The sequence below is a fragment of the Symphalangus syndactylus genome, chromosome 18 (genome assembly GCF_028878055.3).
Source record: "Symphalangus syndactylus isolate Jambi chromosome 18, NHGRI_mSymSyn1-v2.1_pri, whole genome shotgun sequence".
Lineage (NCBI taxonomy): Eukaryota > Metazoa > Chordata > Mammalia > Primates > Hylobatidae > Symphalangus > Symphalangus syndactylus.
This window is the reverse complement of record NC_072440.2, coordinates 65556546-65580942: the sequence shown is the minus strand read 5'-3', so window position 1 is coordinate 65580942 and position 24397 is coordinate 65556546. Positions and strand designations below refer to the sequence as shown.

The window sequence follows — 24397 nt, the reverse complement described above, 5'->3', positions numbered from 1 at the left end:
ACCAAGAACCTCTTTGGGGCCCTGGCTTGCCTCCTGTAGTCAAAGGGATGGGCTGTGTGCAATGAACTCACACCTGTAATCCCAACACTTTGGGAAACAGAGTCAGGAGGTCCAGAACAGCCTAGGCAACATAGCAAGACCCTGTTTCTACAAAAAACTTTTTTTTTTTTTTGAGACAGAGTCTCGCTCTGTCGCCCAGGCTGGAGTGCAATGGGCGCAATCTTGGCTCACGGCAAGCTCCGCCTCCTGGGTTCACGCCATTCTCCTGCCTCAGCCTCCCGAGTAGCTGGGACTACAGGCGTGTGCCACCTCGCCTGGCTAATGTTTTGTATTTTTAGCAGAGACAGGGTTTCACCATGTTAGCCAGGATGGTCTCGATCCCCTGACCTCGTGATCTGCCCGCCTCAGCCTCCCAAAGTGCTGGGATTACAGGCGTGAGCCACCGCGCCCGGCCTACAAAAACTTTTTTAAAAATTAGCCAGGTGTTGTGGTGGCACCTGTAGTCCCAGCTACTTGGAAGGCTGAGGTGGGAGGATTGCTTGAGCGGTGGAGAGGTTGAGGCTGAAGTAAGCTATGATAGTACCACTGTACTCCAACCTGGGCAACAGAGTGAGACCGTGTGTCTAAAATAAAAAGAGGGCCTGGTGTAGTGGCTCATGCCTGTAATCCCAGCACTTAAGGGAGCCGAGGCAGGCAGATCACTCGAGGTCAGGAGTTCAAGACCAGCCTGTCCAGCGTGGTGAAACTCTGTCTCTACAGAAGTACAAAAATTAGTCGGGCGTGGTGGCGGGCGCGTGTAATCCCAGCTACTCGGGAGCCTGAGGTGGGAGAATCTCTTGAACCTGGGAGGCAGAGGTTGCAGTGAACTGAGATCACACCATTGCACTCCAGCCTGGGCAACAAGAGTGAAACTCCGTCTCAAAAAAAAAAAACAAATAATAATAATAATAATAATAAAATAAGAGGGTGGGAGTGGACCAGGGCCTAATGGCATGGAATTTCCAAATTCTATTTCCTAGTTTTCTTTGGGGAGGCTTCCTCCATCACCAGGGCCCAGCAGGGCCTCAGATGGCAGGGGGTGGGGGGGCTACACATATCCCTCATGGCCAAGATGCTAAGAAGCCCCTGAGCTGGGGCAACAGCCTCTGGTCACAGTCACGAGGGAGGCTGGGTGCAGCAGCACTTATCTCGCCTGACCTTGTGGAGACTGACCACTCCCTCCTTCTGGAAAATGTTGCCCCTTGCCCTCTCCAAGGCCTCCTCCTTCTTACATTCCCTGGTCCTGGTTTGGGCCTCAGCACCCAATTCTACTCCTTGACCCACCACTCTGGGGTGCTTTTGCCAGGCCCCAGCCCACAGCCATCTGCCAAACGCCTCCCCCTGGAGTCCCTGCGGCGTCTCTGACTCAGCAGGTCTGTGCCTGCCCCTGCTGTTCCCCCCACCCAGTGGCTCTGCAGAGCACCCTGTTGCCCAAGCCCTGAGTGCTGGCCACTCCCAGGGCCTCGCCCTCCCCCACCACCAGCACCACCAATTTGAATTCCTATCTCTCCCTCTGGCCTCCTCCCTAGACCCAGGCCCTGCCCCAGGGTGGGGGAAGGAATCCTACAGATAAGGGCATTGGTCAAAGGGACACACCTGGGTTCAGGCCCCCAGCTCTGCCCCCAACCTGCTAAATGACCGTGACAAATGACCACGCCCCTCTCCAAATCTGAGTTATTCCCTATGTAAAAGTGGGAAATAATTAAACTAGCTGGGTATGTTGTGCTGAGCAATATGTGAGCTCCGGAAAGGTCCGTCTTCCAGGGGAAGTATGGCCGCTGAGAGCCTCAGTCTAGTGCTTCTCATTCATGAGCTGGTTGGTGCCTTTCCTAAGTTGGAAATGGGTTGGTCCGCAAATCCCGTTGCCTGGTCCACGCCAGGTCCACGTACCTGCATTCAGGGTGCAGGGTGGAGTAAGACAGTCTGAACGGAGAGGTAGCAGGATGAATGAGTAATTCTTGGGTGCGTTTTGGGACTATGCCTAAGGGCTGTCCGAGCACGTGGGAGGGGTAGCTAAATTCTGTAAGGGAGGGGAGAATGGGGAAGGCTGCCTGCAAGAGGTAGTGGAGGGTGCTTTCAAAGGATACCTGGGAGTGAGCTGGCTGTAGGCACAGGGCAGCTGGAAGGCCAATTTTAGGGAAGAGGAAATTGAGGCTGAAAGTCAAAAAACAAACGAACTGCCTGAGGTCTCTCTACCGAGAAGTGAGTGGGCCAGGGTTCAGATTCAGCCCCCACTCCATTCTCAGGCTGGGCAGGAAGGTACCTTGCCCTCAGTAGGGCACCTTCGACCCAAAGCACCCTGACCAAGAGGCTGTGCACCATGGCTACCCTAAGACTGAGGCCCAGGTCCTGGAGTTCCACCAAGGTAGGTACAACCAGCCAGGCTGTCAGTGACAGGAGGAATTACTGGGGCTTCTAGGGACCCTATGAAAGGGCAAAAAGACGGCACATAAGCCTGTGGATATCAGATATAGATAGTGAGGGCTAGGGCTTTATGGGGAGGGTGGATGGGCCCTGTGGGTGGGGGATGTTCAGGAGATCTTCCAAACAGAGCATTCCAGCCTGGGGGAACAACCCATTATAGACCCCACCCACCACCTAAGACAGGGACAGGTGGGGCTGAGCCTGGAGGCTGGCAGGACCTGTGGGGCCGGCTGCGGTGTCAGCAGTGCCACTGTGTGTGGAACCCTCTGTGCCTAGGTTCCTGGAGCCGGCTCCACCTGGCAATGTGCTTGGTTTCACAAGACTAGAGTTGGCTACCTTGTTCCACCTCAGATGGAACACCTGACCCCCTGCACACCCCACCCAGCCTCCAAATTCAACCACCCCAGTAGTGAGACAGGGAGAGTAGGGTGTGACCAGAAGGTGGAATGAGCTTAAAATAGGCTGCAGAGATATCTCTGAGCTTTTAAAAAAATCCTATCTTTCATATCGTGTTCTTGTGAAATCTTCTCCAGATTTTTTACAATGACTCTGAAATTGATCAGTTAGCCTCACGCTTTCAAAATCCACAGTGGCAGTGAGCAAGAGGGGGCAGGTCAGCTAGAGGTGGAGGGGGTGGATGGGCCAGAGGCGCCTGGGCAGGGGTGGATGGGGCCTGGACAGGCTTAGTGACCCTTGCACCAGAACTCTCCGGACACCGCCCCTTCGCCCACTCATTAGGCTCCTCTGCCTTCGGGCCGGCTGGGCTGCCCATCCCCCCTCGTTCCCCTCCTGGGCAGGTCTGGACTGGACAGGTTTTGGGCCTCCAGGTCGTGCAGTCAGTCAGGCAAGGGGCCTGGTGCAGGCCACAGCCAGGCATCCACCTCCTTCCCAGCCCACCCCTACCCCCCAGCAGCCTGCCAACTTGCTAGACCTGTGTGGCCTTCCCTTCTGCTGAAAGTCTCCAGATTCTCAGGGCTCTGCATGGGGAGCCAAGCTGGTGCTTAGAACTGTGCTCCCTTGCCCCCACCCCCGACCTGTGCCCTCGTCAGCTTTCTTTTTTTTTTTCTTTTTTTTTGAGACCGAGTCTCACTCTATCACCCAGGCTGGAGTGCAGTGGTGCAATCTCAGCTCACTGCAACCTCTGCTTCCCGGTTTCAAGCAATTCTGCCTCAGCCTCCTGAGTAGCTGGGAGTATAGGTGCATGCCACCACGCCCCGCTAATTTTTTGTATTTTTAGTAGAGACAGGGTTTCACCATGTTGGCCAGGATGGTCTCAATCTCCTGACTTCGTGATCCACCTGCCTCGGCCTCCCAAAGTGCCGGGATTACAGGCATGAGCCCCCGCGCCCGGCCTATTTTAAATTTTTTTTGTAGAGACAGAGTCTCACCATGTTGCCTAGGCTTGTCTCGAACTCCTGGTCTCAAGTGATCCTCCTCCCTCTGCCTCCCCCGTAGCTGAGATTGCAGGCACAAGCCATGATGCCCCCCTTCTCATCAGCTGTCTGGGTCTTTCTCTGGGTCCTGACACCAGGCCAAGTGTTCTGCACACCTGACCTGCTCAAAACAAAACCAGTTCTGCCACAGTCTGGGAAAATGAGGCTCAGAGAGGCCTTGCAGCTGTCTGTGAGCAGGCTGGCATTCGGATCCAGTGACTGGGTTCTGGAGCCCAGTGGCTCTGTGGCGCTGCCTCTCCAGGCTTATGCTTCTTTAAAACTGCCCATGGCCTCTGAAGTTGAGGATTTAGGGGAGCAGGGCTGCCAGAGGGGTGAAGAAGGAGATCTTTCTGTGGGTGGGCGTCAGAATAACCAGGCCTGACACTGGTCCCTGCTCCCCTGGAAGGACAGCCGCTCTTGGTATGTCGGGGGTGGGCTGCCTAGGGTGCTCTGGGGAGAAGGGAGGGAGATAATGGGGCTGGTCGGGTGGGGTGTGGATTCCAGGCCTGCTCGGTCAAAAAGATATAGTATTTCCTATTCCCCCTTACACTAGGCAGGCAGGTGTGGCCCAGGCAGTTCTGCCAGGTGTGCAGTCCCTGGAGAATGACCCTTAAGTGCACCTAGGCTTCCCCCTGGCGGCGGCATGAGGTCCTCCTCCCAGGACTTGTAACCCTCCCAGGGGGAGGAGGTCCACACCAGCTGATGGGTTGGCACCTGTCCCCAGTCCCTTTCTTCTTTCCTGTGCCACTGCTCCCAGAGTTGCCCAAAACACACGATCAGGTGCAGTGGCTTGCACGAAACCCTGTCTCCATGGAAAATACAAAAATTAGCCCGGCATGGTGGCTCACACCTACAGTCCTAGGTACTTGGGAGGTTTAGGTGGGAGGATCAACAGCCCAGGAAGTCAAGGCTGCAGTGAGCAGTGAGCTGTGGTTGCGCCACTGTACTCCATACTCTAGCCTGGGTGACAGAGTGAGACCTTGTCTTGTTTTTTTGAGATGGAGTCTCACTTTGTCGCCCAGGCTGGAGTGCAGTGGCATGATCAACTCACTGCAAGCTCCACCTCCCAGGTTCACGCCATTCTCCTGCCTCAGCCTCCTGAGTAGCTGGGACTACAGGCGCCTGCTACCACGCCCGGCTAATTTTTTTGTATTTTTAGTGGAGATGGGGTTTCACTGTGTTAGCCAGGATGGTCTCCATCTTCTGACCTCGTGATCCGCCCCGCCTCGGCCTCCCAAAGTGCTAGGATTACAGGCGTGAGCCACCGCACCTGGCCGAGAACTTGTCTTAATTAAAAAAAAAAAAAAAAAAGATAAAACCTAGGTAACATGCTGGGGGATGATGAGGGTTATGGAGGAAAATAAAACAGGTGGGGGCTGGAGTGAAGAGTGGGGGTGCCCCTTCATAACTCTGACAAAGACTACAATGCAGCCGTCAGAAAAAAAGCTGATTTGAGGCAATGGTCAGGGAAAGTTGTGAAATTAAGTAAAAAGTGATGGAACAGGCTAGGTGGGAAGTGGTGGCTCACACCAATAATCCGAGTGCTTTGAAAGGCCAAGCCGGAGGCTCTCTTGAGGCCAGGTGTTTGAGATCAGCCTGGACAACACAGCAAGACCCTGTCTTTACAAAAAAATTTAAAAATTAGCTGGGGGCTAGGCGCAGTGGCTCACGCCTGTAGGGAGGCCAAGGTAGGTGGATTGCTTGAGCCCAGGAATTTGAGACCAGCTTGGGCAACATGGCAAAATTCCATCTCTACAAAAAAATTGCCAGGCATGGTGGCTCACGCCTGTAATCCTAACACTTTGGGAGGCCAAGGTGGGCAGATTACCTGAGGTCAGGAGTTTGAGAACACCCTGGCCAACATGGTGAAACCTAGTTTCTACTAAAAATACAAAAATTAGCTGGGCGTGGTGGCACACGCCTGTAATCCCAGCTACTCGGGAGGCTGAAGCAGAATTGCTTGAGCCCGGGAGACAGAGGCTGCAGTGAGCCTAGATCGTGCTACTGCACTCCAGCCTGTCTGACAGAGCAAGACTCTGTTTCAAAAAAAGAAAAAATTAGCTAGGCATGGTGACATGCACCTGTAGTCCCAGTTACTCAGGAGGCTGAGGAGAGAGGATCACTTGAGCCCAGGAAGTTGAGGCTATGATTGTGCTACTGCATTCCAGCCTGGGTGACAGCCAGATTCTGTCTCAAAAAACAAAACACACAGGGCACAGTGGCTCACTTTGGCTTTCCAAAGTGCTGGGATTACAGGTCTGCACCACCACGCCTGGCCTGAGAGTGCATGAATTAAAGTTTCTATTCTCTTGCTAGTCTGTCATTGCTTCCCTAGTGTGTGGGAACCATACTTGTCCCCACTTCTCAGTCAGAGAGCAGCCTGCCAACCTCCAAATCTGTTGCCCCTGACCCGAGAGGTCCCGGGCTGTGGGCTCATCAGGGATCTAGTGCTTTGAAAAAGTGTAAAGGAGAGCAGCAGTATTATTCACAATAGCTAAAAGGTAGAAACAACCGAAGTGTACACTGACAGATGAATGGATAAACAAAATGCATTACATACACACAATGGACTATTATTCAGCCTTAAAAAGAAGGAGGCCAGGTGTGGTGGCTCACACCTATAATCCCAGCACTTTGGGAGACTGTAGCAGGTGAATCACTTGAAGCCAGGAGTTGGAAACCAATGTAGACAGCATGGGGAAACCCCCTCTCTACTAAAAACACAAAAGTTAGCCAGGTGTGGTGGCACATGCCTATAATCCCAGCTACTCTGGAGGCCAAGGCATGAGAATCGCTTGAACTTAGGAGGTGGAGGTTGCAGTGAGCCAAGATCATGCCACTGCACTCCAGCCCGGGTGACAGAGTGAGACACTGTCTCAAAAAAAAAAAAAAAAAAAGGTGGGGTGGAAGAAGGGAGGAAAATTGGCCAGGCACACTCTGGTAGGGGATGGTTGGATGATGAAACACAGACAATAGAAAAACCTAGATAAAGACCTAGCGCAATGGCTCATGCCTGTAATCCCAGCACTTTGGGAGGCTGAGGCGGAAGGATGTCTTGAGGCCAGGAGTTTGAGACCAGCCTGGTAAATATAGTGAGACCCAGTCTCTTAAAAAATAATAATTGGCCGGGCGCGCTGGCTCATGCCTATAATCCCAGCACTTTGGGAGGCCAAGGTGGGCGGATCACCTGAGGTCGGGAGTTCAATACCAGTCTGGCCAACATGGAGAAACCCCATCTCTACTAAAAATACAAAATTAGCTGGGTGTGGTGGTGCGTGCCTGTAATCCCAGCTACTCGGGAGGCTGAGGCAGGAGAATTGCTTGAACCCGGAAGGTAAGGTTGCAGTGAGCTGAGATTGTGCCATTGCACTCCAGCCCAGGCAACAAGAGTGAAACTCCATCTCAAAAAATAAAAATAAAAAAGAAACAGGCTGGGTGCAGTGGCTCATGCCTATAATCCCAGCACTTTGGGAGGCCAAGGCGGGTGGATCACTTGAGCTCAGAAGTTCGAGACCAGCCTGGCCAACATGGTGAAACCCCATCTCCACTAAAAACACAAAAAATTAGCCAAGTATGGTGGCGGGCACCTGTGATCCCAGCTACTCGAGAGGCTGAGGCAGGAGAATGGCTTGAACCTGGGAGGCGGAGGTTGCAGTGAGCCGAGATCACCCCACTGTACTCCAGCCTGGGTGACAGAGTGAAACTCTGTCTCAAAAAAGAAAATAAATAAACAAATAAAATTTTTAAAAAGTAACAAGAAGAAGAAAAAATATGAAAATAAAAAAAAAAAGAAAAAATAATAGGCCAGGCGCAGTGGCTCATGCCTGTAATCCCAGCACTTTGAGAGGCTGAAGCGGGCGGATCATGATGTCAGGAGTTCAAGACTAGCCTGGCCAACATAGTGAAACCTCGTCGCTACTAAAAATAGAAAAAAATTAGCCGGGCGTGGTGGCGGGCACCTGTAATCCCAGCTACTTGGGAGCTGAAGCAGAAGAATCACTTGAACCCATGAGGCGGAGGTTGCAGTGAGTCGAGATTACGCCATTGCACTCCAGCCCAGGTGACAGTGCAAGACTCCATCAAAAAAAATAAATAAATAAATAAAATAAATATTAATTTTAAACAATCAAAAAATATGTTTTTTTTTTTGAGATGGAGTCTCGCTCTGTCGCCCAGGCTGGAGTGCAGTGGCATGATCTAGCTCACTGCAACCTCCGCCTCCCAGGTTCAAGTGATTCTTCTGCCTCAGCCTCCCAAGTAGCTGGGACTACAGGCACGCGCCACCACGCCCGGCTAATTTTTGTATTTTTAGTAGAGATGGGATTTCACCATATTGGCCAGGCTGGTCTCAAACTCCTGAACTTGTGATCCACCCGCCTTGGCCTCCCAAAGTGCTGGGACTATAGGTGTGAGCTGCTGCACCCGGACAAAAAATATGTCTTTTAAAATAATAGAGATGAGGCCAAGTGTGGTGGCTCACACCTATAATCTCAGCACTTTGGTAGGCCAAGGTGGATGGATCATTTGAGGTCAGGAGTTCGAGACCAGTCTGGGCAACATGGTGAAACCCTGCCTCTACTAAAAATACAAACCTTAGCTGGGCATGGTGACGCATGCCTCTAGTCCCAGCTACTCGAGAGGCTGAGGCAAGATAATCTCTTGAACCCGGGAGGCAGAGACTGCAGTGAGCCAACATTGTGCCACTGCACTCCAGCCTGGGAGACAGAGCAAGACCCTGTCTCAAAAAATAAAATAAAATAAAATAATAGAGATGAAGGCCAGGTGCAGTGGCTCACTCCTGTAATCTCAACACTTTGGGAGGCTGAGGCAAGCAGATCACCTGAGGTCAGGAGTTAGAGAGCATCCTGGCCAACATGGTGAAACCTTGTCTGTACTAAAAATACAAAAAAATTAGCCAGGCGTTGTGGCAGGCGGCCAATAATCCTGGCTACTTGGGCGGCTAAGGCAGGAGAATCACTTGAACCTGGGAAGTGGAGGTTGCAGTGAGCCAAGATGGTGCTACTGCACTCCAGCCTGGGTGACAGAGCAAGACTCTGTCTCAAAATAATACTAATAGGCCGGGTGAGGTGGCTCACGCCTGTAATCCCAGCACTTTGGGAGGCCGAGGCAGGCAGATCACAGGGTCAGGAGATCGAGACCATCCTGGCTAACATGGTGAAACCCTGTCTTACTAAAAATACAAAAAATTAGCCGAGCGTGGTGGCGGGCACCTGTAGTCCCAGCTACTTGGGAGGCTGAGGCAGGACAATGGCGTGAACCTGGGAGGCGAAGCTTGCAGTGAGCCAAGATCGCGCCACTGCACTCCAGCTAGGGCAACAGAGCGAAACTCCGTCTCAAAAAATAATAATAAAATAAGATAAAATAAAAATAATAATAATAGAAATGAGGTTTCGCCATGTTACCCAAGTTGGTCTCCAACTCCTTGGCTCAAGCGATCCGTCCACCTTGGCCTTCCAAAGTGCTGGAACTACAGGCTTGTGCCACCACCCTGGCCTTAAACAATTATTCATGAAAGGAAGGAAATAGCCGGGCGCGGTGGCTCATGCTTGTAATCCCAGCACTTTGGGAGGCCGAGGCGGGCGGATCACGAGGTCAGGAGATCGAGACCACGGTGAAACCCCGTCTCTACTAAAAATACAAAAAATTAGCCGGGCGTGGTGGCGGGCGCCTGTAGTCCCAGCTACTCATAGAGGCTGAGGCAGGAGAATGGCGTGAACCCGGGAGGCGGAGCTTGCAGTGAGCTGAGATTGCGCCACTGCACTCCAGCCTGGGCGATAGAGCAAGACTCCGTCTCAAAAAAAAAAAAAAAAAAGAAAGGAAGGAAATTCTGACACATGCTACAACATGGATGAAGCTCAAGGACATTATGCTAAGGGAAGGGAGCCAAGGACCTGCCAGCCGAGGTCCCAGGCCGTCAAGGGCTCCAGTGAGCGAGCAGGATTGAGCAGATCCCTGGGCTGAGCAATGGGGAGTCCGCTTTGCGCTTTGCTGTGAGTGTGGCACGGGTGGCGGCAGCCTGTGGAGTGCAGGCTCCGTGGAGCAACTGTACACTCTGTTGAACGAAGTACAAGGTGGTAGGTTTTTGCTTTTTTTTTTCTGAGACAGAGTCTCACTCTGTCTCCCAGGCTGGAGTGCAATGGCGTGATTTCAACTCATTGCAACCTCTGCCTCCCGGGTTCAAGCAATTCTCTGTCTCAGCCTCCTAAGTAGCTGGGATTACAGGCGTCAGCCACCATGCCCAGATAATTTTTTTTTTTTGTATTTTTGGAAGCGACGGGGTTTTACCATCTTGGCCAGGCTGGTCTCGAACTCCTGACCTCGTGATCCACCTGCCTCGGCCTCCCAAAGTGCTGGGATTACAGACGTGAGCCACTGCGCCCAGCCACAAGGTGGTAGTCCTTCTCAAGGACGCTGGGGCAACCCCATTGCGTCTTTACCAACACCCTGGTAGAGATCCTGCAGTTGCAGTCTACCCCGCATACAACATATTTAATGATCCCTAGCTAGACAAGGCATTGAAAACTATTCCATAGGCCGGGTGCAGTGGCTCCCACCTGTAATCCCAGCAGTTTGGGAGCAAGGCGGGTAGATCATCTGAGGTCAGGAGTTTGAGACCAGTCTGGCCAACATAGCGAAACACCATCTCTACTAAAATACAAAAAATTAGCTGGGTGTGGGTGGTGCATGCCTGTAATCCCAGCTACTTAGGAGGCTGAGACATGAGAATCACTTGCACCAGGAGGCAGAGGTTTCAATGAGCCAAGATCACACTACTGTACTCCGGCCTGGGTGACAGAGTGAGACTCTGTCTCAAAAAAAAAAAAAAAAAAAAAAAATTAGCTGGGCATGGTGGCATGCACCTGCAGGCCCAGCTACTCGGGAGGCTGAGGCAGGAGAATCGCTTGAACCCGGGAGGCTGCAGTGAGCCAAGATCGAACCACTGCACCGCAGCCTGAGTGACAGAGTGAGACTCCATCTCAAAAAAACAAAACAAAAAAAATCGACAATTCCATGGGAGGCAGAGGCAGGAGGATGGCTTCAGGCCAGGAGTTGGAGCCAAGCTAGGCAACATAGTGAGAACTCCTCATCTCTACACACACACACACACACACACACACACACATTAATTAGCTGGGTGTGGTGGCGCATGCCTCCAGATACTCAGGAGGCTGAGCGGGAAGGATGGTTTGAGCCCTGGAGGTTGAAGCTGCCGTGAGCTATGATCACGCCATGACAGAATGGGGACCAGGTGGAAGAACCGAAAACACTGGGGATCCACTCATCCACTCCACCCTTTCAGAAATACCAAGACTCAAAATGAGGGTGCCCAGGTCCTCACTGAGCAGAGACTCACTGCTAAAAAAAGCCTTACCTATTTGGGTTTTCACTAGTAAGCTAACAACTGCTAGTACTGATCTTTATGGTTTGTAAGCAGTTGGTGATTTTAGTTTGTCTGGGTTTCAGCCAAGAATATTCTATTGTAAACTTAATTATAACAACTGCACTGTAATAATTCAATGTCCTATTATGATATTGTTATAGACAAAATTTGCCTTTACATTGTCATTTATTTTATTTTATTTTTCTTTTGAGACAGGGTCTCACTCTGTCACCCAGGCTGGAGTGCAGTAGCTCGATCTTGGCTCACTGAAACCACTGCTTCCCAGGCTCAAGCGATTCTCCCACCTCAGCTTCTCGAGAAGTTGGGACCATAGGTGTGAACCACCATACCAGGCCAATTTTTGTATTTTTAGTAGATACGGGGTTTCGACATGTTGCCCATGCTGGTCTTGAATTCCTGTGCTCAAGTGATCCACTTGCCTCACCTCCCAAAGTGCTGAGATTACAAGTATGAGCCATTGACATTTAATCTTCCTTCCTTCCCTCCTTCCCTCCTTCCTTCCTTCCTTCCTTCCTTTTTTTTTTTTTTTTTTTGAGATGGAGTCTCACTCTGTCGCCCAGGCTGGAGTGCAGTGGCGCGATCTCTGCTCACTGCAAGCTCCACCTCCTGGGTTCAAGCGTTTCTCCTGCCTCAGCCTCCCAAGTAGCTGGGACTATAGGCGTGGGCCACCATGCCCAGTTATTTTTTATTTTTATTTTTTTTGAGATGGAGTCTCGCTCTGTCACCAGGCTGGAGTGCAGTGGCGCATTCTTGGCTCACTGCAACCTCCACCTCCAGGGTTCAAGCAATTCTCTGTCTCAGCCTCCTGAGTAGCTGGGATTACAGGCACCCGCCACCATACCCAGCTAATTTTTGTATTTTTAGTAGGGATGGGGTTTCTTCATGTAGGTCAGGCTGGTCTTGAACTCCTGACCTCGTGATCCACCCACCTTGGCCTCCCAAAGTTCTGGGATTACAGGCGTGAGCCACCGCACCCGGCCTACTTTTTTAAACTTAAATTTAAAAAAAAATTAAGTTTATTTTTAATGTTATTTATTTATTTATTTATTTATCTTTTAGATGGAGTCTTGCTCTGTCGCCCAGGCTAGGGTGCAGTGGTGCTATCTTGGCTCACTGCAACCTCTGCCTCCCAGGTTCAAGTGATTCTTCTGCCTAGCCTCCCGAGTAGCTGGAGCTACAGGTGCGTGCCACCACGTCCAGCTAATTTTTTTGTATTTTTAGTAGAGACAGTGTTTCACTGTATTTGTCGGGCTCGTCTTGAACTCCTGACCTTGTGATCCGCCTGCCTCGGCCTCCCAAAGTGCTGGGATTACAGGTGTGAGCCATGGCACCCAGCCTATTTATTTATTTATTTATTTTTAAATTTTTTTTTGAGACGGAGTCTCGCTCTGTCACCCAGGCTGGAGTGCAGTGGCGCGATCTCGGCTCACAGCAAGCTCTGCCTCCCGGGTTCATGCCATTCTCCTGCCTCAGCCTCCTGAGTAGCTGGGACTACAGGCGCCCGCCACCACGCCCAGCTAATTTTTTTGTATTTTTGGTCGAGATGGGGTTTCACTGTGTTAGCCAGGATGGTCTCGATCTCCTGACCTCATGATCCGCCCACCTTGGCCTCCCATAGTGCTGGGATTACAGGCGTGAGCCACCGCACCCGGCCCTGTTTATTTATTTTTAAAGAGATGGGGTCTCACTATGTGCCCAGGCTGGAGTGCTGTGGAGCTATCTTGGCTCACTGCAACTTCTGCTTCCCGGGTTCAAGTGATTCTCCTGCCTCAGCCTTCTGAGTAGCTGGGACTACAGGAATGCACCACCACGTCTGGCAAATTTTTGTGTTTTTAGTAGAGATGGGGTTTCTTTTTTTTTTTTTTTTTTTTTGAGACGGAGTCTCGCTCTGTCGCCCAGGCTGGAGTGTAGTGGCACGATATCGGCTCACTGCAAGCTCCGCCTCCCAGGTTCGCGCCATTCTTCCGCCTCAGCCTCCCGAGTAGCTGGGACTACAGGCACCCGCCACCGCACGCGGCTAATTTTTATGTATTTTTAGTAGAGACGGGGTTTCACCGTGTTAGCCAGGATGGTCTTGATCTCCTGACCTCATGATCCGCCTGCCTCGGCCTCCCAAAGTGCTGGGATTACAGGCGTGAGCCACCAGGCCCCGCCTGAGATGGGGTTTCAACATGTTGCCCAGGCTGGTCTCAAACTCCTTACTTCAGGTGGTCTGCCCGCCTCGGCCTCTCAAAGTGCTGGGATTACAGGTGTAAGCCACCGCACTTGGCCATCTCGTGTGTTCTTTGAGGATAAGACAGCAGTAAGTGTGTTAGGCTGAGATAGCCCTCAGGCCTGCGCCTTCCCTGTCCCTACCTTTAGCCCCAGGGACAGCATGGTAGAACCCAGTGGCCCCAGTTCATGAACTTGCCATGGAACCAGTTGGTGGCTCTGGTCCTTCTGCCTCAGGGTGCTTTCGGTCATTTCTGATGACACCGGAGAAGGCAGTGTCCTTTCCTTATTGTCTCTTTTTTTTTTTTTTTTTTACCTGGGTATTCTGGAAGTGTCTTTCCTCTGACAGTGTTGTTGGACATGGGGAAACAAAAGGGTATCAAAGAGAAGGAGAGAAGGATAAAGACCACCCCTCATTCCTGCCCTCCCAGAGGGGCAGCCTGGGAAGTCTATGGAGGAGGTGACTTTGAGCCATGATGTGACCTTAGATGAGGGGGCCCCTCTGAGCCTCAGGAAGCTCTTCTGCAAAATGGGGCAAATAAAGAAATGCCCTCTGTGTGCAGTGGCTCAGGCCTGTAATCCCAGCACTTCAGGAGGCCAAGGCAGGAGAATCACTTGAGCGCAGGAGTTCCAGACCAGCCTGGGCAACATAGTGGGACCCCATCTCTACCAAAAAATTTAAAAATTAGCCAGGCATCAGGTGTGGTGGCTTAGGCCTGTAATCCCAGCACTTTGGGAGGTTGAGGCAGGTGGATTGCTTGAGCCCAGGAATTTGAGACCAGCCTGGGCAACACAGTGAGACCCCTGCTTCTACACACACATCAAATTAGCCAGGTGTGGTGGTGCACATCTGTAGTTCCAGCTACTTGGGAGGCTGAGGTGAGAGAATCATTTGAGCCCTGAAGCTCAAGACTGCAGTGAGCGGTGATTGTGCCACTGCCCTCCAGCCTGGGCAACAGACCAAGACTCTGTCTCAAAAAAAGGAAAGGGCCGGGTGTGGTGGCTCATGCCTATAATCCCAGCACTTTGGGAGGCTGAGGTGGGTGGATCATGAGGTCAGGAGATTGAGACCATCCTGGCTAACACAGCGAAACCTCGTCTGTACTAAAAATACAAAAAATTAGCCAGGCGTGGTGGCGGGCGCCTGTAGTCCCAGCTACTCAGGAGGCTGAGGCAGGAGAATGGCGTGAACCCGGGAGGCAGAGCTTGCAGTGAACTGAGATCGCACCACTGCACTCCAGCCTGGGCAACAGAGCAAGACTCCATCTCAAAAAAAACAAAAAAAAAGGAAAAGAAGGCCAGACGCGGTGGCTCATGCCTGTAATCCCAGCACTTTGGGAGGCTGAGGAGGGCGGATCACGAGGTCAGGAGTTTGAGACTAGTCTGGCCAACATAGTGAAACCCTGTCTCTACTAAAAATACAAAAAATTAGCCAGGTGTAGTGGTGTGCACCTGTAATCCCAGCTACTCAGGAGGCTGCGGCAGGATGATCATGTGAACCTGGAAGATGGAGGTTGCAGTGAGCCGAGATTGTGCCATTGCACCCCTGCCTGGGTGACAGTGTGAGACTCTGTCTCCAAAGAAAGAAAAAAGGAAAAGAAATGCCATCCTAAGGTGATGCCTCACAGGAAGTGACTCAGAAAAGCAGTGAGCTACGAAAGCTATCTGAATGAAGCAAGATCGTCATCTGGGAGACACTGACTACCCACTCTTAGCAAAGGGCTCAGCAGCACACGGCCTCCCTGTGGGGATGTCCTGGGGGAAGATGTGGCCCAGAGGAGTATTTTGGGCCTTGCTTCTCAGTCCTGGCTCTTAATAGGACCCTCTGCAGCCAAACTAGCACATCCTGAGCCAGGCTGACCTTAAAAAGTAAGTATTCAGGGCCTAGGGACCTTGGGCAAGGCAGAGAAGCTGGTGTCAGATGAGGTGCAGCAGGTATAGTACGATAAGGTGTTCTCAGGTTCCCAGTGCAGCCCCAAGATGAGCCTGTAGTATTTTCCTTATATGATCTGGTCCTACCGTGGGCAGCGCTGCTGCCCAGAGCCTGAGAGGATTATGAAAACATGGCAACGAAAGTGAGGCCAGGGGACCCAGCATGGGGGTATGAGGAGCAGGGGACAGCAGGTAGGGCTAGAGGAGAGGGAGGTTTAGGGAGGCCTCTGCTGCTGTGACTGTGAGCCCCAGCCAATGATGATGTGGCCACTGCACAATCTGAGTTCTGGGAACCACGTGATGGAATGTGCTCTGGGAATAGACTGCAGCCAGGAAAAAAGAAAGCAGAAGGGTGCACCCTCCCTTCCCCGGCCAGGAAAACATTTCTGTAGCTCTTGCGGACCCAATGCACAGAAGTGAGAGGGAGGAAAGCCAGGCTTATATTTCCTTGGTTGTGCTTCAACTGCTAAAATGTTTTTTCTATGAACAGTTTAATGAGGGGTTGGACATAAGACAGAAAAATAACATTCTGAGAGCTCGTTTGGAGGTTCTAGCAGGGGAGCGCAGCTACTCTTATACTCTTGACTGAAGACCGCTCGTCCTGTATCGGGGATGGTCATCCTCTTCCACTGAGTGCACAGCTTCTGGAGGGATGCACATGGAGTGGTGAGGGAGGAAGGGGATACTCGCCTAGTCAGCCAGATCAGCCGAATCAACCCTGGTGATCAATGGGGTGACACATGTCGCAGCCAGATGACTCTCACATCCCAAAAATAACATTCAGATTGCTTTTTTTTCTTTTTTTAAGATGTAGACTTTTCTTGAGACTTTCGTACAAGGCAATGGATAGATAATCTTAACCTCCTAGAGAAAACACATATTAGCCACAGAAAAAGGTGCTTCTCCATATACCTGCCATAGTTATCAGCAACTTTGAAATGGCCTCTCAAACTCTCAGGGGTTGGCTTGTTGTGTTTGCTTTTGTAAATAACTCAGGTTTAAGTCCTGCTACTTTCAGAGCCTAGGGGACGCTTAAGGACTACCATCAGTTTAAGGACTACCATCAATTTAACACAGTGGCACTTGGAGCACATGCTACTTATGGTGGTGAGGAGGGGTGCTGGTGTGAGGGTCTGAAAGCTTGCTTCTCCTCTGGCAGGGTGTGAGCAGCCAGAGGCCACTACCTGGGCAAGGATGCTTGCTCAGTGTCCATGGAGGGATATGTGATCCAGCAGGTGGGCGGGAACCAGGCCCCTGTGGCCGCCCAACTCTCCATAATAGAATCCTTGGTCATCCATAGGCCCATAAACCATGACCACGTCTCCTGCCCTCAGCGCCAGCCTGCCCTTTGCCTGGCCCCCCACTTGCCCATCCCCAGGATCATAGTCCAGAGCTGCTATCATGATCTGTGGAGTCCACAGTGGGAGTCTCTTGGAGTTCCCTTGGAGCACCAGGGAGGAACCCTGGGGGATGGTGAGCCCCTGAAAGTCCTCGAGGTGGGCCAAAGAAGGCAAGTGCCCTTGGGCCGGCAAACGCCGCCTCCTATCAGTCTGCTCTGTGCCCACCTCCATCTCAGCCACTAGGCGCCCAGGGATATTGCCCACTTGCCTGTTGCACTCGCTGAGGTAGAAGCCGTGGGTATCCTGAGAGCCCCACACTCTTAGCAACTGCCTTTTCTGGAAGACCAGGCCCTCCTCTGCAGCCTTGGGGTTGGCAGACATCACCAGGGGGTTGTAATCAGAGAGGGCCACAAAGACCCTAGCTGGAGTGTTGGCCTCCATCCCCAGCTGTTGGGGGCTATCCCTGGGCATCTTGATGACTTTGGCGGATGGAGCTGGACACAGCGCCAAGCTGGGCTCATGGAGCTGGCACTCTCTCTTGACCCCCAGAGCTTGTCCTTGCCTGCTGTGGGGCTTGGGCTCCCTCCTCTCCTCTTGCCTCTCTGTGCCCCACAGATCCAAGCACAGTGCCTCCTGCTCCTCCTCCAAAATGTTATGGAAGTCAGATGCATACTGTTGGCTGGCGCCCAGCTGGGGAGGTGTGAACCCTTGGGCATCTTGCTTTTGCCAAAGTACCCTCTCAAGGACAGCCTTTTCCTGACACGGTTCTTTCCTGGGCCCACACTTGGTGTGTAGATGGATGAATCCTGGAGCAAGGCTTTTGCTGGTGCCCATGTGCTGGTAGCAATTTTCCTTCTCTCCAGGCTGGTCACTGACCGAAGGTGGCCTGTGGTTCTGAGGACTCTTCTGAAAGAGCAGGTCCTTTCTACAGCCCTCCCAGGCCTCTGCAAGCTCCTGGGCTTGGCTGCCAGCCCCTGAACTCAGACTTTCTCCTTCTGAGCCCAGGTTGGGCACTGGGGATTTCCTCCTTGGGGGTTCTTCAAAGAGTGCTTCTAGGAACTTGGCCTGGGGCTCCCCGCAGCTTCCAGGGTTGTGGGGACTGGCCTTGGCACTCAGAGGAGCCAGTGCCAGCTTCTGGGGGCAGACGGGGAAGGTGACTCTGTAGGTGGATGTGTCGCCACAAGTGTAGCTAAAGGGTGGAGTCTCTGGCCATCGGTGACACATGAAGCAGTCCTCGGGGATCTGAGCCGGCACTGAATCCAGGGACTCACCACAGAGTGACATGGTTCTCACTGAGACCTTCTGCCACATGAGGGGCACCTGTAGCTGGGAGAATTCCAATAGGGTGCTCCCAGCAGTGGCATCGGCGACCTCACAAACCTTAAGCCCATCTGCATACACAGCATAACCGGTGACCTGGACTCCATTGGAGGACCCAGCTGAGTGAATGGTCACAGGGAGCCAGCTGACCACCAGGACGCCTGGCGAGGCATGGCGCTCCACCAGCACATCCAGTGGTGGGTGGGGAGGTCCTGCCAAGAGTGTGTCGAAGGTGATGGTGGAGGACATAGTTCCCCAATACACCTGCAGCAAGTCCCATGGCAGCTGCACCTCCACCTGTGCCCGGTAGTGCGTGCCGGGGCACAGGCCCTGGAAGGTGTAGCAGCTCATGCCCGCTGGGGTCAGGGCATGCTCTCGGTCATCAAGATATACCACATGGGGGTGGCGGTGGCTGCTGTAGACCCAGGTGATCTTGGCCGATGTGGCTGTGACATTCTGCAGGTGTAGCTGCATGGGAGCCATATGGAGCACCCCTTTGGTCCCCAGAAGGGGTCTGGAGAGGCCCTGCTTCCCCATGCCCTGCAGCAAGCCCAGCTGGCAGGCTTCCATCTTGGTATCCAGGATCTCTGTTGCTACTTCTGTCCTGGAGCCCACCCTGACCATCTGGCACAGCCCTCTGTCCACCACTCCCTGGGCTTCCCCAGGTAATAAGCTGTCTTCCTCCAGAGCTTCATCCTGCCCAGCTGGGAGTTGATTGGGGCCAAGGTCAGGGGATTTGGCAGGCAGGCAGCCTGGGATGTAGCTGTCTGGAATCTGCTCCACGAGGTTGGAGGGCACTAGCCCCCGCCGGCCATCCTGAAGCTCCCCCTCATAGAAGCCATCCTCATCCATGTCCCCAAAGATATATATGTAGTCCCCAGCTGCGAGGGGCAGCTCACCCTCCGGGTGATCATTGGGCCCCTCAAATGGGTTGTAGTTATACTGAGCCATGAAGATCTTGAGCTTGGGGGCAGCAGGAGCTACCAAGCCCCCCATTTCTAGGGCCAGGGACATGCTGTCAGGCTCCAGGTCATCCACCTCACTGGCTGTGTCCCTGTCCAGAGTAGGGCAGGATGGCACGGTGGCCCACATCGACCCCTCAGAGGAGGAGTTTGACTCGGAGCTGGTTTTCTTGGACAGAGGTTGGCTGGCAGGGACTGTCTCTGAAACTTGGGGGACACTGGCTGGCTCCCCAAGGGCAACTGGGCTCTCCTCAAGGGAGGCTTCCATTTTCTCCTGTATGTCTCTGTTGGGCTGTGACACTGCGTAGTCTTCAGGCCATGCCTGGAACTTGGGCCTTCTGCTACCTTTAACTTGGGACTCTGGCATTTGACTGGTCTCCAAGGGCTGTTCAGGAGGGTGACCAGGCCGACACTGGAGCGCCTGTATCTCCTTCCGGGAAGCACGGAGGTCACACAGGGCATTCTGCGGGTCGCGTTGCAGCTGCTGCTGCCTGTCCTGCCCGCGCGCCGCCTGCTGCAGCAGCTGTTCGGCGATCATGCCGGCGGCATCGCGCTCTTGACACGCGCGGCCCAGGTGGCCGCACACTTCGCTATTCTCAGCCTCCACCTTCCGCACCCAGTCGGTCTTGGCCTGCAGCCGCCCATTCTCCTCCGCCAGCCAGGCGTTTTTGAGCAGCGCCGCCTGCAGCTGTGTCTCGGCCTCCTCGCCACGTCGCCGCGCCGCTGCCGACTGCGCGCGCAGCTCCTGGCACTCGCGCCGCCGCTGGTCTAGCTCGCGCTCCAGCGCCAGCATCTGCCGTCGAACCTCCTCGCAGGTTGCGCCCTGGCCGCCCGCCTGGGGCCGGGCGCCACCGTTGCCCTGCTGAAGCGTCAACTGCCTCTGCAGGCGCAGCACTTCCCGCTGGGACTCGCGCTGCAGGCGGTCTAAGTCTCTGACGTTGAGCCACTGGGTGCAGGGGCCGCCCCTTCCAGTATGCAGGTCGCTGCAGGGATCCGAGGCGACACGCGCCTGCAGGAGGTGGCACTTCTGCCGCAGCTCTTCGATCTGCTTGTCCTTGGCCAGCAGCGCTCTCGCCTGCTCCGACAGGTCCCGAGCGCGCTGGCGGGCAAAGACTTGGCATAGCTCCAGGCCGGCGCAACTCTCGCCGGGCACAGGCGCGCTCACGGCCCGGAGGTTGGTCTCCTGCAGCTTGCGGGCGCGGTCAGCTAGGCGCCGCGCGAGCCCCGTCAGCACCGCGCGCTTTACCTTGAGCCGCTTCACCTTCTCGTCTGCCTGGTAGGGGCAGCCTGCACGCCGCAGCTGCTTGTTCTCCTCTTGCAGGGTAGAACAGCGGCGCGCTAGCACCCACAACGCCTTGGCCAGCAGCCAGTTCAGCTTTATCGGCTCTTGGTGGCCCAGGCCCGGGGGTGAGGGAGTCAGGACTTCGCAGAGCTGGCTCTCAGAGCCTTCTCCTCCCCGCGGGTTGCTGAGTTTCCTGTGGATTGATGGTGGTGGTGGCGGCGGGAGTGGCGATGGTGGCGGCGGGAGTGGCGATGGTGGCGGCGGGAGCCTCCGGGAGCCGGGGGTGGAGGTGTCTGGTGAGGAGGGCCGCTCCTCGGATTTGGAGGCCTTGGGGATGCTCCGGGTGCTGTCAAGCGAGCGGGAACGCGCAGGTGCGAAGCAATCAAGGGAGCTGGCGTGCGTGGAGAGCAGGCCGTCTAGGGAGTTGGAGCACGCAGAGGACACCAGGTCTAGCGAGCGGGAGCGCACACCGACTTCAGCACTCAGGCTGTCTAGAGATCCGAGTTGACAGGCGGGTTTGGGGGCGTGGCAAGAGCCGCTGGAGGTCTGGGGCAGCGGTTCTTCCAAGGAATGCACAACTTGGGGGTCCGGTGATCCCGACAAAGCCGGGTGCCCGCGGAAGTGCGCCAGGATGTACTTGAGGAAGAGCTGGCGCTCCACCTCCAGCGCCGCCTGCAGATAGCGGATGCGCGCCGCCTGCTCGCCGTCAGTCTGCCAGCGAAGCTGCGCCAACACTTCCTGCAGGCGACAGCGGCACTGCGCGGCGGAGACCTCGGACGCCCCCGAGCGGCTACAGTGGCCGCGGTTCACCAGCTCCTCGGCCAGCTGGCGCTGCAGCTCCCGGGCTTGGCGCACCACGCCATCGCGCTCCCGGTGCAGCAGCTGCTGCAGCTGCCGCTGCTCGGCCTCCTTCAAGCGCAGCAGCTGCCGGATCTCCGCCTCGCGTTCCCGCTGCATCTCCTCTTGCAGCTGCCGCAACTCCCGGCCGCGCTGTGCCTCCCACTTGGAGCGCAGATGGTCAGCCAGCTGCCGCCGCTCCCGCTCGGCCTCCTCACGCAGCTGGCGCTCCTGGGCAGCGAAGCGCCGCCGTTCCGCCAGCCAGCCTGCCCGCTCCGCCTCCAGCTCGGCCCGTAGCTTCTCCAGCTCCCGCCTCTGGATCTCCAGCACTGCTGCCGCCGGGCTGGAGCCCGGCTTCTTGGGCGACGCGCCCAAGGGGCTGGGCGAGTCCTTGGCCATTGCGGCCGCGGCCGGGCTGCTCTCCAGACTTCGCCTGGCAGGCCTCAGCTCGCCAACGGCCTCCGCCCCGGCAGCGGCCAACCGCCCGGCGCGCCCCTTCCGGCGCCCCCTGGGGGTCTCCGCGTGCCCCTTCTGCCTCTCGGCATGTTCCCCCGCCTCCTGCCGCGGATGTCTGGCCGACGCGCCTCTCCACCTGGCAAGGCCAGGGCTGGACTCCCACACCCCTGCTCAAACTGGTCCATGTCCCTTTCAGGATGCACCGGGGCTTTTCTGGTCCCTACACTTTTCCTGCTTCTAGCACCATGTCCCTTGTGACCCTCCCCAGGCACCCTCCCAGGCACTGTGCAGTCCCAAGCAGGCCACGGTGCCCTGAGGGAAGTCTGGGCTGCTGCTCCTGGACTTGGAGAAAGGGGCAGATTGTGTGTGTCAAGGCCACCGACGGGGTGTGGGCATACCTGGTCGTGGGTTCAGGTGGTGTATTTGGGTCAGGTGGCTGGAAAATGCAGCAGGATACGCCTCAACTTGGCTAGACCTGGTCTCCCCAGGACCCTTCAGCCCCCTAACAGCTCTGGTCACCCAACTGGTCATCCACCTTTTGGGGAAAGGATGTGCCTGATACACATTTGTGTTACTTCGCAGAGTCGGCTCAGAGGAGGTATAAGCGAAAAGACCCTCCCCAGCAAGGTGGCATAGGGACCCAGGGCCAGATAGGCATGAGGGGCACTGCCCAAACTGGCCATCTGGCCTGTCTACCTCCCACTTCCAGGTACCACCTGGTGACAAACGCTGGAGCCCCAGTGTCTGGGCTATTCATTGGCATCTTAGGTAGAGGCCTCAGGATGGGCCAGGAGAGAGTGAGGCTTTAGCAGAAATGTTGGAGGCATCCTGAGCTGCAGAAGAAACACACACAAACACACACAGAGCTGCAGAAGAAACATACATACACTGAACTGAAGAAATACACACACACACACACACACACACACACACACACACACACCACACACACTGCCTCTCTGACTGGTGGCCACCTGTGTGGCTTGGGAGCTAAGGAGCCCTGCTTCAGTCTGGCTTCTCTTTGCCCTTCCTGTTTGCTCCTGGTGCCAAGTGGCTTTTGGGAGACATGGATGGACACCTGATACCTGGCCGTCTGCATCAAGACACTGATTTTTTTTTTTTTTTTTTTTGAGATGGAGCCTCACTCTGTTGCCAGGCTGGAGTGCAGTGGCACAATCTTGGCTCATTGCAACCTCTGCCTTCCAGGTTCAAGAGATTCTCCTGCCTCAGCCTCGCAAGTAGCTGGGATTACAGGCTCGAGCCACCATGCCCAGCTAATTTTTTGTACTCTTTAGTAGAGACAGGGTTTCAGCATGTTGGCCAGGATGGTCTTGAACTTCTGACCTCAAGTGATCCACTCGCCTTGGCCTCTTAAAGTGCTGAGATTACAGGCATGTGCCCGACAAGACCTTGATATTGAAGTCACATCAGAGGCCCCTTTGCTTCTTGGTCTGTCGTGTCTCCCTGTCCCCAGGAAGCACCTGGGACCTCTCACAACTGCTGTGTTCACTCAGCTTATGGCCCTCTGGCTCCACTCCTTTACGACACTCAAGTTTTTCAAATCAGTTTCCCTGGAACCCACAGAACATGCCTTTAGGCAGTGTCAAGTAACAAGAACATCGGGAATTATGGCTCCAGGCTCCAGATGTTCTTTTTTTTTTTTTTTGAGACGGAGTCTCACTCTGTTGCCCAGGCTGGAGTGCAGTGGCCCAATCTCTGCTCACTGCAAGCTCCGCCTCCCAAGTTCACGCCATTCTCCTGCCTCAGCCTCTCGAGTAGCTGGGACTACAGGCGCCTGCCACCATGCCTGGCTAATTTTTTTGTATTTTCAGTAGAGATAGGGTTTCACCATGTTAACCAGGATGGTCTCGATCTCCCGACCTTGTGATCCGCCTGCCTCGGCCTCCCAAAGTGCTGGGATTACAGGCATGAGCCACTGCGCATGGCCCTTTTTTTTTTTATTTTTTATTTTTTTGAGACAGAGTTTTGCTCTGTCACCAGGCTGGCATGCAGTAGCACGATTTCGGCTCACTGCAACCTCTGACTCCCTCGTTCAAGTGATTCTTCTGCCTCAGCCTCCCGAGTAGCTGGGATTACAGGCATGCACCACTATGCCCAGCTAATTTTTGTATTTTTAATAGAGACAGGGTTTCATCATGTTGGCCAAGATGGTTTTGATCTCCTGACCTTGTGATCCGCCCGCTTTGGCCTCCCAAAATGCTGGGATTACAGGCGTGAGCCACCGTGCCCAGCCCAGATGTTTTTTATGAGAGGTGAGGCAGATGTAGTGTGTGTGTGAGAGCGAGGGGAGGTGAGATGCAGGGATGGCCTTAGCCTTGAACTGGTGCTGGGCTCCTGAACATGGTAGCCACAGGGAGGACTATCTTCAGAGAATCATCATTACGGCCCTGTTTTATGGAAGACAACCTGAGACTCTGGGAGCCACTGGCTTGCCAGGGCACATGGGCAACTGAGGCAGAGCTGGTGGGTGGGGCTCCACAGCCTGGATGCCCTGCTGCAGTCTCCAGTAGGGCCTCAACTGTCAGGTCAGGAGGGCAGGCTGGGCCGGGCATGGTGGCACAGACCTGTAATCCCAGCCCTTTGGGTGACCAGGGTAGGAGGATCACTTGAGACCAGGAGCTCAAGACCTGCCTGAGCATCATAGAGAGACCCTGTCTCTAAAAAAAATATTTTAGCTGGGCGTGCTGGTGCATGCCTGTAGTGCCAGCTACCCAGGA

The 24397-nt window shown here is 54.3% G+C and overlaps 1 protein-coding gene and 2 non-coding genes across 3 annotated transcripts; 2 read left to right on the top strand and 1 right to left on the bottom strand.

Annotated features, from left to right (window-relative positions):
* Window positions 1-15483: 15483 nt before the first annotated feature.
* LOC129468715 (small Cajal body-specific RNA 17) lies at window positions 15484-15626 on the top strand. Its single transcript, XR_008652793.1, has one exon. It is a non-coding gene; the product is annotated as a small Cajal body-specific RNA 17 (non-coding RNA).
* An 85-nt stretch (window positions 15627-15711) lies between these two features.
* LOC129468703 (small Cajal body-specific RNA 18) lies at window positions 15712-15794 on the top strand. Its single transcript, XR_008652781.1, has one exon. It is a non-coding gene; the product is annotated as a small Cajal body-specific RNA 18 (non-coding RNA).
* A 140-nt stretch (window positions 15795-15934) lies between these two features.
* On the bottom strand, window positions 15935-22099 carry LOC129467662 (RIMS-binding protein 3A). Its single transcript, XM_055252275.2, has one exon. The coding sequence runs from the start codon at window positions 21600-21602 to the stop codon at window positions 16665-16667; it is 4938 nt and encodes a 1645-aa protein (XP_055108250.2). The 5' UTR covers window positions 21603-22099; the 3' UTR covers window positions 15935-16664.
* Window positions 22100-24397: the final 2298 nt, after the last annotated feature.